This window comes from Halichoerus grypus, chromosome 8, assembly GCF_964656455.1.
Source record: "Halichoerus grypus chromosome 8, mHalGry1.hap1.1, whole genome shotgun sequence".
NCBI lineage: Eukaryota > Metazoa > Chordata > Mammalia > Carnivora > Phocidae > Halichoerus > Halichoerus grypus.
Genome location: NC_135719.1, coordinates 43215594 through 43232072, shown reverse-complemented (window position 1 = coordinate 43232072; position 16479 = coordinate 43215594). Strand labels below are relative to the sequence as shown.

At 35.4% G+C, this 16479-nt stretch overlaps 1 protein-coding gene across 6 annotated transcripts in view; it reads right to left on the bottom strand.

Moving 5' to 3' along the window:
* The window catches only part of MYO9A (myosin IXA), a 276785-nt gene that overhangs the window by 81724 nt on the left and 178582 nt on the right, over nucleotides 1-16479 (bottom strand). For all 6 annotated transcript variants that reach the window (XM_078079137.1, XM_078079139.1, XM_078079138.1 and 3 more), the window contains 2 exons: nucleotides 11109-11221; nucleotides 1319-1461 (listed from right to left, as the gene is read on the bottom strand). In XM_078079137.1, coding sequence (XP_077935263.1) covers nucleotides 1319-1461; nucleotides 11109-11221 — 256 coding nt within the window. The remainder of the gene's footprint in view (nucleotides 1-1318; nucleotides 1462-11108; nucleotides 11222-16479) is intronic.

The window sequence follows — 16479 nt, the reverse complement described above, 5'->3', positions numbered from 1 at the left end:
AAAAAATGAAAAATTTAGAATGATTACTATAAACCAGATTTAGATACAAGAAATCGATCCTCTTAGTAATGTAATGGTAAGGATTTCCCAAATTTCCAAACTGGACTTGTAGTATTCACTTAATTTACTATTGATTTTATCTATATCGTTTTGCCAACTCATAGAAGCAAAGCCACAAGACACAAAAACAGGGCTCTAACGATAGGTCTACCATTTTTTTCTCTGACACACAGGTGCCTCTGCTTTGGCTCATCCATTTCTATGTGAAGCTTAATCTTATTCTCCTTGTCCCTTTGTCTTATCCAGATATGAGAAGTTTTGTTTACTTATTGTAACTGGCCCCGTTCTATCTTTCCTTTAAAGATAACTTTCTTCCTAGACCCACTTTCTATTTTATTCACCTACCCACTGGTATTTTACCCACTCATTACCACACACCCACCTCTGATGTATATCCATCCCATCACTGTTGAAGATAGCTGGCATCTTTGCATAATGATTAAAAATTCTCATACATGTTTGAGCAAAGGGCTGGGGAAAATTGCATAATCATCTAATGCTGGAATTACTGGAATCCTTAGAGAGTTAGTAATTCTAGCATTTAGAAAGGCCAATTTTCTCAACAGAAGAACTAACTATTGGGTATGTTCAAGTGTGTTATGATTGATGCCCCAAAAATGAAAATAACAGCTACAATTATAAAGTCAGTATAGTATAGCAAATACTTAATATATAGTAGGTATTTAATATGTACCACAGTGGTTAAGAATGTGGCCTCTGGAGCTAGGCTACCTAAATTCAGGTCTCAGCTCTGCCAACTACTATAAGTGCGTAAGGAAATAACTTCTCTGTGCTTCAGCTTTCTCATCTATAAACTGGGAATAATAATCATATCAACCCCCCAAAATTGAGAGGATCAACTGAGTTAACACATACAACATGCTTAGTACAGTGCCTTGCAATGGTAAGCACTTAAATATTAGCTGCTATTATCTTTAATTTTTACTAATTATACATATTTGTTAAGTGAATGAATGACAGCTAAATTTTTACACTTTAGAAAAGTGAGGCTAACCAAAGATGCACCATCATTCTTAAAGTTGTTGCTGCTTCACCGTTTTGTACCACACTTCCTTGGAACTTCTATACAATGTCATTTTATAATTATCTTTTACTTAAGGAAAGATTTTACAATTCTGGTCCTATTTCATTAGACTATCTGGCCAATAGATTGCCATTACAAATACTAGAGGAATAATGAACTCTCAGAAAGAGTGAACAAATTATAAGACAATCTCCATCCTTTGTCCATTTTTACCATCTGGAAACTGATGAGCTGGAATCATATCAGAGCCAGCAAAGAATCCCGAAACCTCTGACTGGGTGGCAGCTTTCACTCGGGTAGTCTTCTTCTCCCCTTGTTTCCCTTTGGCCCAGAATCTCATCTTAGCTCTCTGAGGTCTATTTTTAAAAATAAAGGTAAAAATGGAAATTAGTATGTTGCAGTGACAATATCTGTACATAACTTTGAGCTATATAAAGACCTTTCATGTGTATTACTTCATTTAACCTTCACACTTAAGTTTAATCAAATTTAATCTTCAATTTCACATTTAAATTTCAATCTGGAAGGGAGATGGTTTCCTCACCTTGAGTACAAGAAATAATAAGCCTCAGAGATGGTAAATAATTCCCCAAAATGAAATGGCTAAAAAGCAGTGAAACTAGAATTCCAATTCAGGTTTTCTGGTTCCTAAGCTGCTATCTTTTCATTCTTGTCCTCCTTCCAGCCTGGACTTAGCATATAAACAACTTAACAACAAAGAAAATACTTTTTAAAACATCACTGATATCCCATCACTCTAAAACGTATTTGTTTACCTTTTTGGGGAGGGGTAATTTCCTTCCATTCTTTATCCATAAGTATGCCCATTTTTATATCACTGTAATCATGATGAAGATACAATTTTAAACCTTTCCACTTACCATTATATAATAATGGTTTTAACTATTTTATATTTAGAGGTTATCAATATTATTAACAAAAACTACCATTTATTTGAGTTGTTATTTTGCTCCAGACACAAGTGCTTACATTGGCTTACCTTAATTTATTTATAAAAACAAGTTTACTAAAAAAAAAAAAAAAAAAAAAAGTTTACTTTCAAACTACTATAACCATTATCTATGTGAAAACCTGGAGCCTTAAACATTAGATACGTTTCCCTAAATTACACAGTGAGTGACAAAGCTGATAACTACTTTGCTATATGGCCTCATTCTTAGTGTTTATATACTTTCTCCCATCACATAAATAAAAAAAAACCTTAATAACGACAGGTCACATAAACTGACCATATATCATGTATCCTAACCCTATACTAGGAGCTTATTTGTGTATTCGTTTTTTCCTTTGTATATTCACTTAATCAAAAAAATCCATGAGCATCTACCAGGAGCCAGGCACTATGCCTTTATGATATACCTAATTTTCACACCTACTATGATAAATAGCTCTTATTATCCTTACTTTTTACACATGAGCAAACTGAGACTTAGAGGGCTGATGAAGCTGGAAGTTAAAATCAGGTCTATCTGGTTTTGAAACCCACATTCTTTTTTTTGTTGTTCCTTTTTTTTAAAGGCCTATTACTAAACTTATGCATCTCAAGACTGTAAAGAAAAGTTGTTCTACAAAGCTTATTACAAATGACAGCATCCTTCTGCCATTCTTATTCCTTTTCTACTCCCTGGAGGCAACCCTTTTGAATTGATTTAACTGACTTTTTAATATCTACCGTACTTATATTGCTGTCGTACTTGCAACCACAAGTAATGATTAAGCATGTTCCAACACTTCTGTTCTCCACTCTGTTCCACAAAGACAGGTGTATCCCCAAAAGAATCAAATGGTAATTTGAGTTATCTGAATATACAGTATTTTCTTATAGTAACAGTCACTTTTTCATTATACAAATAATATTCAACTGAGGCATGCAGTTTCCTGCATAACGTGTTTTTTTCTAGAGTTAATAAGTGTTTCGCTTTACATTTGCTCATTTATCTACATACAATTCACCTTGAAATGTTTCACTAGTTGTGTATCTCCTTTCAACATGTTCAAACAAAATAGGTACTCCATTTCTTATTTTTTTAAAGATTTTATTTATTTGACAGAGAGAGACACAGAGAGAGAGGGAACACAAGCAGAGGGACTGGTAGAGGGAGAAGCAGGCTTCCCACAGAGCAGGGAGCCCGAAGTGGGGTTCGATCCCAGGACCCTGGGATCATGACCTGAGCCAAAGGCAGACACTTAACAACTGAGCCACCCAGGCGCCCCGTACTCCATTTCTTTAAAAAATCTCTCCCAGAGCTTTCCAGCCTGCTCCAACAGGCATGGTTTCCCTCAGTGCTGGTTATACAACCATTATTTGAAAAGCTACTTTCTTTCTTTTTTTTTAAATTTTATTCTGTTATGTTAGTCACCATACAATACATCATTAGTTTTTGATGTAGTGATCCACGATTGTTTTCGTATAACACCCAGTGCTCCATGCAGTACGTGCCCTCCTTAATACCCATCACCGGGCTAACCCATCCCCCCCCCAACCCTCCCTCCCCTCTAAAACCCTCAGTTTGTTTCTCAAAGTCCGTAGTCTCTCATGGTTCGACTCTCCTTCCGATTCCCCCCCTTCATTTCTCCCTTCCTTCTCCTAATGTCCTCCATGCTATTCCTTATGTTCCACAAATAAGTGAAACCATATGATAATTGACTTTCTCTGCTTCACTTATTTCACTTAGCATAATCTCCTCCAGTCCCATCCATGTTAATGTTAAAGTTGGGTATTCATCTTTCTGATGGCTGAGTAATATTCTATTGTATATATGGACCACATCTTCTATATCCATTCATCTGTTGAAGGGCATCTCGGCTCTTTCCACAGTTTGGCTACTGCGGACATTGCTGCTATGAACACTGGGGTGCATATGGCCCTTCTTTTCACTACATCTGTGTCTTTGGGGTAAATACCCAGGAGTGCAATTGCTGGGTCATAGGGTAGCTCTATTTTTAAATTTTTGAGGAACCTCCACACTGTTTTCCAAAATGGCTGTACCAACTTGCATTCCCACCAACAGTGTAAGAGGGTTCCCCTTTCTCCACAACCTCTCCAACATTTGTTGTTTCTTTCCCTGTCCATTTTGGCCATTCTAACTGGTGTAAGGTGGTATCTCAGTGTGGTTTTGATTTGGATTTCCCTGATGGCTAATAATGATGAACATTTTTTCATGTGTCTGTTAGCCATTTGTATGTCTTCTTCAGAGAAATGTCTGTTCATCTCTTCTGCCCACTTTTTGACTTGATTATTTGTTTTTTGGGTGTTGAGTTTGAGAAGTTCTTTATAGATCTTGGATACCAGCCTTTTACCTGTAGTGTCATTTGCAAATATCTTCTCCCATTCTGTGGGTTGCCTCTTTGTTTTGTTGACTGTTTCCTTTGCTGTACAGAAGTTTTTTTATCTTGATGAAGTCCCAAAAGTTCATTTTTGCTTTTGTTTCACTAGCTTTTGGAGATGCATCTTGAAAGAAGTTGGTGTGGCTGATGTCAAAGAGGTTACTGCCTATGTTCTCCTCTAGGATTTTGATGGATTCCTGTCTCACATTGAGGTCTTTCATCCATTTTGAGTTTATCTTTGTGTCTGGTGTTAGAGAATGGTCGAGTTTCATTCTTCTGCACGTGGCTGTCCAATTTTCCCAACACCATTTATTGAAGAGACTGTCTTTTTTCCATTGCATATTTTTTCCTGCTTTGTCAAAGATTATTTGACCATAGAGTTGAGGGTCCATATCTGGGGCTCTCTATTCTGTTCCATTGGTCTATATGTCTGTTTTTGTACCAGTACCATGTGTCTTGGTGATCAGCTTTGTAATACAGCTTGAAATCGGGCAACGTGATGCCCCCAGCTTTTTCTTTTTCAACATTTCCTTGGCGATTCGGGGTCTTTTCCGATTCCATACAAATTTTAGGACTGTTTGTTCCAGCACTTTGAAAAATGTCATTGGAATTTTGATTGGGATGGCACTGAAGGTATAGATTACTCTGGGTAGCATACACATTTTAACAATGTTTATTCTTCCGATCCATGAGCATGGAATGTTTTTCCACCTTTTTGTGTCTTCTTCAATTTCTTTCATGAGTGTTCTGTAGTTCCTAGAGTATAGATCCTTTACCTTTTTGGTTAGGTTTATTCCGAGGTTATCTTATGGTTTTTGGTGCTATTGTAAATGGAATCGTTTCTCTAATTTCTCTTTCTACAGTTGCGTTGTTAGTGTATAAGAAAGCAACTGATTTCTGTGCATGGATTTTGTATCCTGCCACATTACTGAATTGCTGGATGAGTTCTAGTAATTTGGAGGTGGAGTCTTTTGGGTTTTCCACATAAAGTTATCATGTCGTCTGTAAAAAGAGAAGAGTTTGACTTCTTCCTTGCCAATGTGAATACCTTTTATTTCTTTTTGTTGTCTGATTGCTGTTGCTAGGACTTCTAGTACTATGTTGAACAATAGTGGCGAGAGTGGGCATCCTTGACGTGTTCCTGATCTTAAGACAAAGGCTCTCAGCTTTTCCCCATTGAGGATGATATTCGCTGTGGGTTTTTCATAGATGGATTTTATGAACTTGAGGAATGTTCCCTCTATCCCTATAGTCTGAAGAGTTTTAATCAGGAAAGGATGCTGTACTTTGTCAAATGCTTTTTCTGCATAATTGGGAGGACCATATGGTCCTCTTATTAATGTGTTGTATCACATTGATTGATTTGCGAATGTTGAACCACCCTTGCATCCCGGGGATAAATCCCACTTGGTCGTGGTGGATGATCCTTTTAATGTATTGTTGGATCCTATTAGATAGGATTTTGTTGAGGATTTTGGAATCCATATTCATCAGGGATATTGGTCTGAAATTCTCCTTTTTGATGGGGTCTTTGCCTGGTTTGGGGATTAAAGTAATGCTGGCCTCATAGAATGAGTCTGGAAGCTTTCCTTCTGTTTCTATTTTTTGAAACAGCTTCAGGAGAATAGGTATTATTTCTTCTTTGAATGTTTGGTAGAATTCCCCAGGGAATCCATCAGGCCCTGGACTCTTGTTTTTTGGGAGGTTTTTGATCACTGCTTCAATCTCGTTACTGGTTATTGGCCTATTCAGGTTGTCAGTTTCTTCCTGTTTTAGTCTTGGGAGTTTATAGGTTTCCAGGAAGGCATCCATTTCATCCAGGTTGCTCAGTTCACTGGCATATAGTTGTTGATAGTAATTTCTAATAATTGTTTCTATTTCCTTGGTGTTAGTCGTGATCTCTCCCCTTTCATTCATAATTTTATTAATTTGGGTCCTTTCTCTTTTCTTTTGGCTAAGTCTGGCCAGTGGTTTATCAATCTTATTAATTCCTTCAAAGAACCAGCTTCTAGTTTCGTTGATCTGATCTACTGGGTTTCTGGTTTCTAATTCATTGATCTCTGCTCTAATCTTAATTATTTCTCTTGTAATTGAAAAGCTACTTTCACCATCATCATGGAAATTCCTTTTGTCTCTATTGTTTTATAATGAAATGTCTTTTAGTATGGGTCTGTTTCCATCCATTATATTGGGCAATCACTGGGCCCTTTGAATCTTGAAACTCAAGTCCTTCAGTTCTATGAAACTTATTTGAATTACTTTATTAATGATCTGTCCTCCCTGTTTTCTTTGTTCTGTCGTTCTGGACCTCCCATTAGTGGCTCACTGGATCTCCTGAACTGCTCCTCTCTTTTATCTTTTTTAACTGGTAGTGGAAAGAAGGGCCATATGCACCCCAATGTTCATAGCAGCAATGTCCGCAATAGCCAAACTCTGGAAAGAGCCGAGATGCCCTTCAACAGATGAATGGATAAAGAAGATGTGGTCCTTAACAAGTCAGGAAATGACAGATGTTGGTGGGGATGCAGAGAAAGGGGAACCCTCCTACACTGTTGGTGGGAATGCAAGCTGGTGCAGCCACTCTGGAAAACAGTATGGAGGTTCCTCAAAAAGTTGAAATAGAGCTACCATATGATCCAGCAATTACACTACTGGGTATTTACCCAAAGATACAAATGTAGGGATCTGAAGGGGTACGTGTACCCTGATGTTTATAGCAGCAATGTCCACAATAGCCAAACTGTGGAAAGAGCCAAGATGTCCATCCACAGACGAATGGATAAAGAAGATGTGGTATATATATATATATATATATATATATATATATATATATATATATATATACACAATGGAATATTATGCAGCCATCAAAAGGAATGAAATCTTGCCATTTGCAACGACGTGGATGGAACTGGAGGGTATTATGCTGAGCAAAATAAGTCAATCAGAGAAAGACATGTATCATATAACCTCACTGATATGAGGAATTCTTAATCTCAGGAAACAAACTGAGGGTTGCTGGAGTGGTGGGAGGTGGGAGGGTTGGGGTGACTGGGTGATAGACATTGGGGAGGGTATGTGCCAAGGTGAGCGCTGTGAATTGTGCAAGACTGTTGAATCACAGATCTGTACCTCTGAAACAAATAATACATTATATGTTAAAAAAAAAAAAAAAAAAGAAAAAGATAGCAGGAGGGGAAGAATGAAGGGGGGAAATCGGAGGGGAGATGAACCATGAGAGATGATGGACTCTGAAAAACAAACTGAGGGTTCTAGAGGGGAGGGGGGTGGGAGGATGGGTTAGCCTGGTGATGGGTCTTAAAGAGGGCACGTTCTGCATGGAGCACTGGGTGTTACACACAAACAATGAATCATGGAACACTACATCAAAAACTAATGATGCAATGTATGGTGATTAACATAACATAATAATAATTTAAAAAAAGGTAAAAAAAAAAAGAAGATGTGGTCCATATATACAATGGAATATTACTCAGCCATCAGAAAGATGAATACCCAACTTTTACATCAACATGGATGGGATTGGAGGAGATTATGCTAAGTGAAATAAGCTGAGAAAGTCAATTATCATATGGTTTCACTTATTTGTGGAACATAAGGAATAGCATGGAGGACATTAGGAGAAAGAAAGGAAAAATGAACGGGGGGAATCAGAGGGGGAGACGAACCATGAGAGACTATGGACTCTGAGAAACAAACTGAGGGTTTTAAGGCGGGGGCTGGAGGGATGGGTTAGCCTGGTGATGGGTACTGAGGAGGGCCCGTATTGCATGGAGCACTGGGTGTTATATGAAAGCAATGAATCCTGGAACACTACATCAAAAACTAATGATGTACTGTATGGTAACTAACATAACATAATTAAATTAAATTAAAAAAATAAACAAATTCCAGTTAACATACAGTGTAATATTAGTTTCAGGTGTACAAGAATAGTGATTCAACACTTCCATACAACACCTGTTGCTCATCACAAGTGCACTCCTTCATCCCTATCACTTATTTCACCCATTCTCCTACCCACCTCCCCTCTGGTACCCATCAGTTTGTTCTCTATAATTAAGAGTCTGTTTCTTAGTTTGTCTCTCTTTCTCCCCTTTGCTCATTTGTTTTCTTTCTTAAATTCAACATATGAGTGAAATCATATTGCATTTGTCTTTCTCGGACTTATTTTGCTTATTATAATGCACAGTATTTTCTAGCTTCATCCATGTCATTGCAAATGGGAGGATTTCATTCTTTTTGATGGCTGAATAATATTCCATTGTGTATATATACCATCTTCTTTATCCATTTGTCAGTCAATGGACACTTGGGCTGTTTCCATAATTTGGCTATTGTAGATAATGCTTCTATAAACATCAAGGTGTATGTATCCCTTCAAATCAGTATTTTTGTATGCTTTGAGTAAATACCCAGTACTGCACTTGCTGGGTCATAGGGTAGTTCTATTTTTAACTTTTTGAGGAACCCCCATACTGTTTTTCAGAGTGGTTCCACCAGTTTCCATTCCCACTAACAATGTAAGAGGATTCCCCCTTCTCTACATCCTCACTAATACCTGTTGTTTCCTATGTTGTTGATTTTAGACATTCTGTCTGGTGTGAGATGATATCTCACTGTAGCTTGATTTATATTTCCCTGGTGATGAGTGATGTTGAGCATCTTTTCTTGTGTCTGTTGGCCATCTGTATGTCTTCTTTGGAAAAATGTCTATCCATGTCTCCTGCCCATTTTTCAACTGGATTATTCATTTTTTGAGTGTTGAGTTTTATAAGTTCTTTATATATTTTGGATACTAACCCTTCATCAGATATGTCATTTGTAAGTATCTTCTCTCAGATAGAACTAACAAATTCAGTAAAGTCAAAGGATACAAAACCAATGTACAGAAATCTGTTGCATTTCTATACACCAGTAATGAAGCAGCAGAAAGAGAAATGAAGAAATCAATCCCATTTCCAGTTGCACCCAAAACAATAAGCTACCTAGGAATAAACCTAATCAAAGAGGTGAAAGGACCTGCATTCTGAAACTATAAAAAAACTTACAAAAAAAACTGAAGATGTCACAAAGAAATGGAAAGACATTTCATGCTCATGGACTGGAAGAACAAATATTGTTAAAATGTCTATACTACCTAAATCAATTTTTTATCTTTTCTTATCTTTTCTTGTCTCTTCCATCTCTGTCTTTTTGCTCAACCTTCTAAGATATGTCCTCAACTTTCTTTCCAACTATTCTAGTTGTTTCTTTATGCTATCATATTTTTAATTTTCAAAGGCTCTTTTTATAATGAATGTTTCTCTTTCATGCAGTTATATTTATTTATGCAGAAGGTCTGTTGATTAGTTTCATTTGTCTGTCTGGAAGTTTTCTTTACACTACATAGTTTATTTCTTCCAAGTTGTATTATATCCATTAATTTTAGTTTCTTTGATATAAAGTGTTTCTTCAAATGTGGTAAAAAGTAGGGTTAAAAAACAAAACAACACACTGTTTGAAAGTTCTAGTATGCATTGGTGGAGCTTCCAAACTGGTTTTCCTTGTATGATTATCTGACTAGTCCATTTTGTAGGGAGAACCCCTGGTACCAATATCTCTAGGTCTTCCCTTGAGAGCTGTACAAAAGTCCCAAAGACTTTTTGAACCATCTGCTTAGGAAAATGTGAAATGTGGAAACTGAGTGGAAGAAAAAATTAGGGGAATCTTAACATTCAGTATGTAAACATTCATTAAATCTCCTTATTCCAAATATGTACCCATGTCCTCAAATGTATCTGAGAACCTCCAAGAACAGAGATCTTCTATTTTATCCTTTCCAGAGAATAAATCTCCAGGTTTCTGCTAGGATTGGGGAAGATCAGTCAGCCAGATGCTTTACCCAGGTTTACCCAGTTGGTTTAGGATTCAGCTTTCTTCTATCTACTGAGACAATTTAAAATTTGTCTATTTACTTTTTGAATAATAGTTTTATTATTGTTGTCTCCAGTTGTTTTATTGTTTGTTGTTGTTTGGCCTGCATAAGTTTTGTCATTTTAGCAATTTTGGAGGAAGAAGTAGAAATTAAATTTATATATTTAATCTGCTATCTCCAGCCATATATGCCTTTCTACTATGGTTATCTTTTCCCCAAAATTTAATCTCTAGCATAATCTGGTCTGGATTTGCATTATCATGGATTATGCCACTACAGACATTGAGGAAATGGCCTTAAATAGAATTAAGAACCAGAAAGATTTCAATGTAATCTTCAAGTGTTCAGTGAGGGTTCAATTGCCTTATGTAACAAAATAAGAGACAAAGATATTTACTTGACAAATAACGTCATATAATGTCTTCAAGGGAACAGAATTATTTCCTGAAAGTCTTTTTTCCAGTTCCATTTGTAAAACACTTAACTCAGAACAGAATCCAAATCCAAAGCTGGGAAATATTTTCACTCTCATCTGATTTAATCTCCTTTCTCTTAAAACAAAAAACCACAAGTGACATAATGATTTAGACTTCACCCAAATCACACTGCTAAACATATAGAAAGATAAAGCTCGTCATGTAAATCTGAATTATCATGTGCCTGTCATACAGCAGGTACTTAATATTTTTTGAAAAATAGATAAATCTCAAATTATACCTTATGTCTGAATCTGAAGCCTTCTGCCTCACTGCCAATTTTGTAATCTCTCCTTGAGACATAGTCTTATGAAGCTTTGTTTCTTCATCAACTGAAGAAAATCGCTGTGATGTCTGTAATAATTACATATATGAAAGACTTTAAAACCAAGTAACTATATTATAACACTGTAATTAAAACTCAAGTTATAGAATTGAGAATTACATCTATTAAAAATATATAAAAATACATTCATATTGTTCAGCCATTCATTGAAATAAAAGAACCTACTAAAAACTTTATTACCTTCCTAGAATGATCTGAAGTAAAGAGAACTTGGGTCAATGAAATGCTGAATAGGACCTACCAGTTCCTGTTTTCTGACAACTTAACAATATCAAGTGGAAAAGTAAGAAAAAATCAAAGCCAACTAAAGATACAGACAAAAGATCCAGGATCTGATAAATCTAGAATACTAAGTATAGCCTTTCATGCCTCCTTTTATGTGTCCCTACAAGTAATAATTACTTTTATGGCCTAACCTGCTACTGTAGATTTTTATTATACCTAGTCAAGGATTTAAGAAAGGAAAATTAAAAACCAAAGGACCAAACAATTAAGATCATTATCACCACTACTGTTCTAAACTAAACAACTTAACATGGCTTTATCAAACGGGGACCTGAATTTCAAATGGCAATTCTTGTTCCATTTATTCACAATGTGCCCCTTTAAAGAAAATCTCATTCAGAAGAAAAAATTTCTTGTTACCTATTCAAATCCTTTCCTAATATTTCATTTTTCTATAATTATAATATCTTTTCATTAGCCTTTTAGTCTGCTACAACAGGGATCTGTTTTATCTTTTTGCCTGAAACAACCAAAACCAAAAACAAAACAAAAACCCAGACAAAATAGTAAAAACCAGCCTTTATCAAGATGATGGACAGTTCCTTGAGAGATGGGAAACAAAGGAAGTGAGTCCTTCATCTGCCCCAGCTTAGTGCCTTGAGACAGTTTCCAGACTGTGACACAGAGAGGAGGTTTCAGGTGAGCCCTGGCAGACTCTCTGAGTTGAACATATGAGGTTGAAAGTCCAGAGAGACTAAAGACCAAAAGAAAGGGGCGGGGGGGTGGGGGTACTGAAGAGGAAAGGGTTGCACAAAAAAAGAGCTCTGGAGATCTTCAGAGGGTATTTAGCTGAGTACTAATCAACACTTCTATTTCAGACAACTACCCGACACCAGGCAAAGGACCACCTGAAAGGATTAAAGGTAACAGTGCCCAGCACTTACAAAAAGCCAGTAACAGTGCCTGTGCTCAAGAGTCAGAATATGTAACTTTATGATTCCCAGGGTACTGGGTGAAGTATATAGCAGGATCTTGCCTCAACAGTCAAGAATAAGTGATAGTCAAAAATAAGTCCTAGGTGAACAACTGCTCTGTTTGGACCTAACAAATCTTAGTTTTATTTAATAAAAATTGTATATAAAGTGTACAAAATGATTTGATTTACATATAAATATTAAAATGATTACTGAAGACTGATTAACATATCATCTCTTCCCATTATTTCTTTCTTTCTTCTTCTTCTTTCTTTTTTTTTTTTTTTTGGTGGTGAGAGCACCTGAAATCTACTCTCTTAGAAAATTTCCAGTATTCAATACAATGAGACTAACAAATATTAAAAGGAAGACCTAACTGCTTAGGAACAAATTGCTTCCAGAACCAAGCTCTGAAATATTACTGGAACAAAACAGTCTCAAGAATATTAATCAAATACAAAAGTATCCAGCACCCAACAAGACAAAATTTACAATGTCAGGCTTCTGATAATAAATAACTAGGCATGCAAAGAAATAACAATATATGACTGACAAGGAGGAGAAAAAGTCAATCCATCTATAGTGACTCAAAACTGACACAAATATTGAGCACTAGATCAGAGAACTAACTAAAGGGAAAGGACTTAAAATTGCATGTGATTCAAGGTGACATATTTTTAAAGGCACTGATTCTGAGGAAAATGAATGTAAAAAGGAAAGAAGGGGTGCCTTTTGGAGACTGAGTAGTGAGGAAGAAGCAGAAGGGGAAAATTTAGAATCTAGCAAGGCAAAACAGAAGCAAAAAATGGAGGACACAACATTGCCTCCAACACACACACACACACACACACACACACACAAAACTAACAGACTCCAAACAGGCTGCCTGCAAAGAAACTTTTCTTTTTTACACTGACAGAAGAGGAAAATCTTGAAATCAAGTTACTTATAAACTATCCCAAATGCACAACATGAATAAATTAAGACAAATAAAATCTACACAAGCTACAATAAGAAAACAAAGAAAATTAGAACCAAAACAACTTAGATGATTAACCCATCTCCCACCAAACATACAGAAACCAAGCATGAAGCAGAAAACTATAAATAAAAAATGAAAAACCTCATATATATGAAACACCATACTGAAGCAGAAATTCAAAAATTAAAAATAGAAACAAGCCCCCTCACCTCAATAAAAACCAGGAAGCAATGAAGGGAGTTGAATGAACTCAGGAAAGAAATAACAAGATAGTGAAGAATAATTTAGAAGATGCCCAAGGGAGAAAAAATGCAAATGCAGATTTAAAGGGGCTGAACAAAGGCAGGAAGATAATAAAGAATAGAAAGTGGTATAAAGAAATGAGTAGAAAAGAGAGAGAAGGTGGCTGAGATGGAAGACAGGAAAAGAAAAAAAAAAACTTATTTATATAACTGGAGTCCCTAAACAAGAAAAACAAAATAATGGGACACAATATTTAAAACTGTAATCCATGAAAGTGTTTCAAACATAAGGCGAAACCAGAATTTATATATATAAGAATATGTAGAAGAATATGTAAAATTGTATGTTCTGACAAAATATAAATAAAATCCTAAAAAACAGGAGAGGAAAAGTAGAGACAAGAATAATTCATCAATAGTTGTGCCAAAATAAGTGAGAATTAAAAAATATTATTATAAATGACTAACTTGAGAATAGTTGGTTAAACTAAAATACAGTAAATTAAGGCATTTTTAAAAGTCATATACAAACCAACAGAAAAAGAAACCCCCCATATCAAAAGAAATTTTAAAAAGTAAAACAGCAAAAAAGTAACATAAACACAGCAAATTTAACATAACAAATAATAACAAAATTGTAAGAAAGACAATTGAGACTGCATCTATCAGTTATATCAATAAATAGGAATAGATTTAACTTATCTATAAGGCAAAAATTTTTTTTAATTTGGCTCACAAAGTAGGAAGCAACTATGCTGCATACAAAACACACATCTAAAACATAAGTATCCAGAAAGGCTAAAAATTAAAGGATGAGAAAAAGTATTCCAGGCAAATGGAAATAATTAAGAAAACACAGACTGTGATTACATTGATTTAAGTAGAATTCAAGAAAAAGCACTGAATGTAACAAAGGACACTTTTTAATAGTCACAATTCAGAATGAATAAGAGGAAACTTTAACACAACATTCTCTATATAAGACAGATCAAATGTGCAAAAAATAGTAAAGATACAGAAGACAACATAATCAGTAAGAAAGAGATTATGGTTATATACTGAAATTTTACATTCTGAATATAGAATACACCTACTTAAAAAATACACATGCTACTTTCTCAAAAACTGACCACATATTAACTAACAAAGAAAATAGTCAGGAAATTTGATCATTATAAATCATTATAAATACTCTTTAATCACAACACAGTAAAACTAGAAGTTAAAAAAGTTTTTTTAAAAAATAAAAATGTTCTTCCTCTGAAAACGAAAAGATTTTTATTGAACAGGTTTTGGGTAAAAAATAATATAAACTGAAATTACAGATTTTCTAAAAAATAATTAAAAACTTAATACACATTACAATAAACAAGATACATCTGAAGTAGTGATCAGAAGAAAATTCACAGCCTTAAAAACCTGCATCAATAAAAATAAATAAATGAATTAAATTCCCCCACTTAAAAGGTAGAAAAATAAGACAGTAAATTTTTTAAAAATAAGGAAATAAATAATAAAGGTAAAAGCAGAATTCAGTGGAGAATGGGGGTGGGGGAAACTAGGCATAATAAATAAATCATAATCCTATTATTTTGGAAAATAGTAACAACAAAGACAAGTGACTAGCTGACTTAAAGAAAAAAAGGAAAGAACACAAATCTACAAAATATGAAATGACAGAAGGGAAATAACCATTGAAACAGAATTTTTAAAAAATCATGAGACTAATTTCCAGACTTCTTTGCAAATAAATCTGAAAAGTTAGATGAAATGAGTGATTTCATAAGAAAAAATTATTTATCAAAATTGACTCCATTAGGTAGAAAGCTTACAAAACTAATTTCTCTAGAGGAAATACAGTTAATTATCAAGGAATTATGCCACAAAAAAAAATCCCAGATGGTTTCACAGGGAAATTCTACCAAATCTTTAAAGAGCAGAGAGTTGTGATGCTATGAACTGTCCCTAACTTTTTGGGGGAGAATAAAATACACATATAAATATTAAGTGTAGGGGCACTTGGGTGGCTCTGTCGGTTAAGCATCTGACTTCAGCTCAGGTCATGATCTCAGGGTCCTGGGTTCAATCTCTACATTGGGCTCCCCGCTCAGCAGGGAGTCTGCTTGTCTCTCTCCCTCTCCCTCTCTCTCAAATAAATAAATAAAATCTTTTAAAAAGAAATTAATTCAATTAATAATAAATAGATAGATAGATACTAAGCGTATTCAACAGTATAGCTGCTGCACTGGAAATGCCAATCCAAACCTTGTATGTCATAAACTCTGTTCAATATCAACCAGATTTCCAATTTGCAAGAACCATCTCAAAATCACCAGCTCAGGTTCTAAAATTCTATAAACAGGGGCGCCTGGGTGGCTCAGTCATTAAGTCTCTGCCTTCGGCTCAGATCATGATCCCGGGGTCCTGGGATCAAGCCCCACGTTGGGCTCTCTGCTCAGCAGGAAGCCTGCTTCTCCCTCTCCTGCTCCCTGCTTGTGTCCCCTCTCTCGCTGTCTCTCTCTCTCTGTCAAATAAATAAATAAAATCTTTAAAAAAAAATAATTTAAATAAAATAAAATTCTATAAACATCCTCTCCTGGCTTCCCCTTTCTGAGAAATTCCTAAGACTTAGCCAAGGTAGATTTTCCTTTACTGTAAAATAAGCTAAAAAACTTAGCCTTGCTCAATCAACAGGTTTTTCTGGCATTTTTTTGTGGAGAGAGCAGTGGAGAGAAGGAAAATTCAACACAGATAAGGATTGGAGAATATTTCAGATAATAACAAACAGAAACAGGAATATAAGAAGTGACAGCAGTTTGGGGGATAAAATGAGAAATTTATCA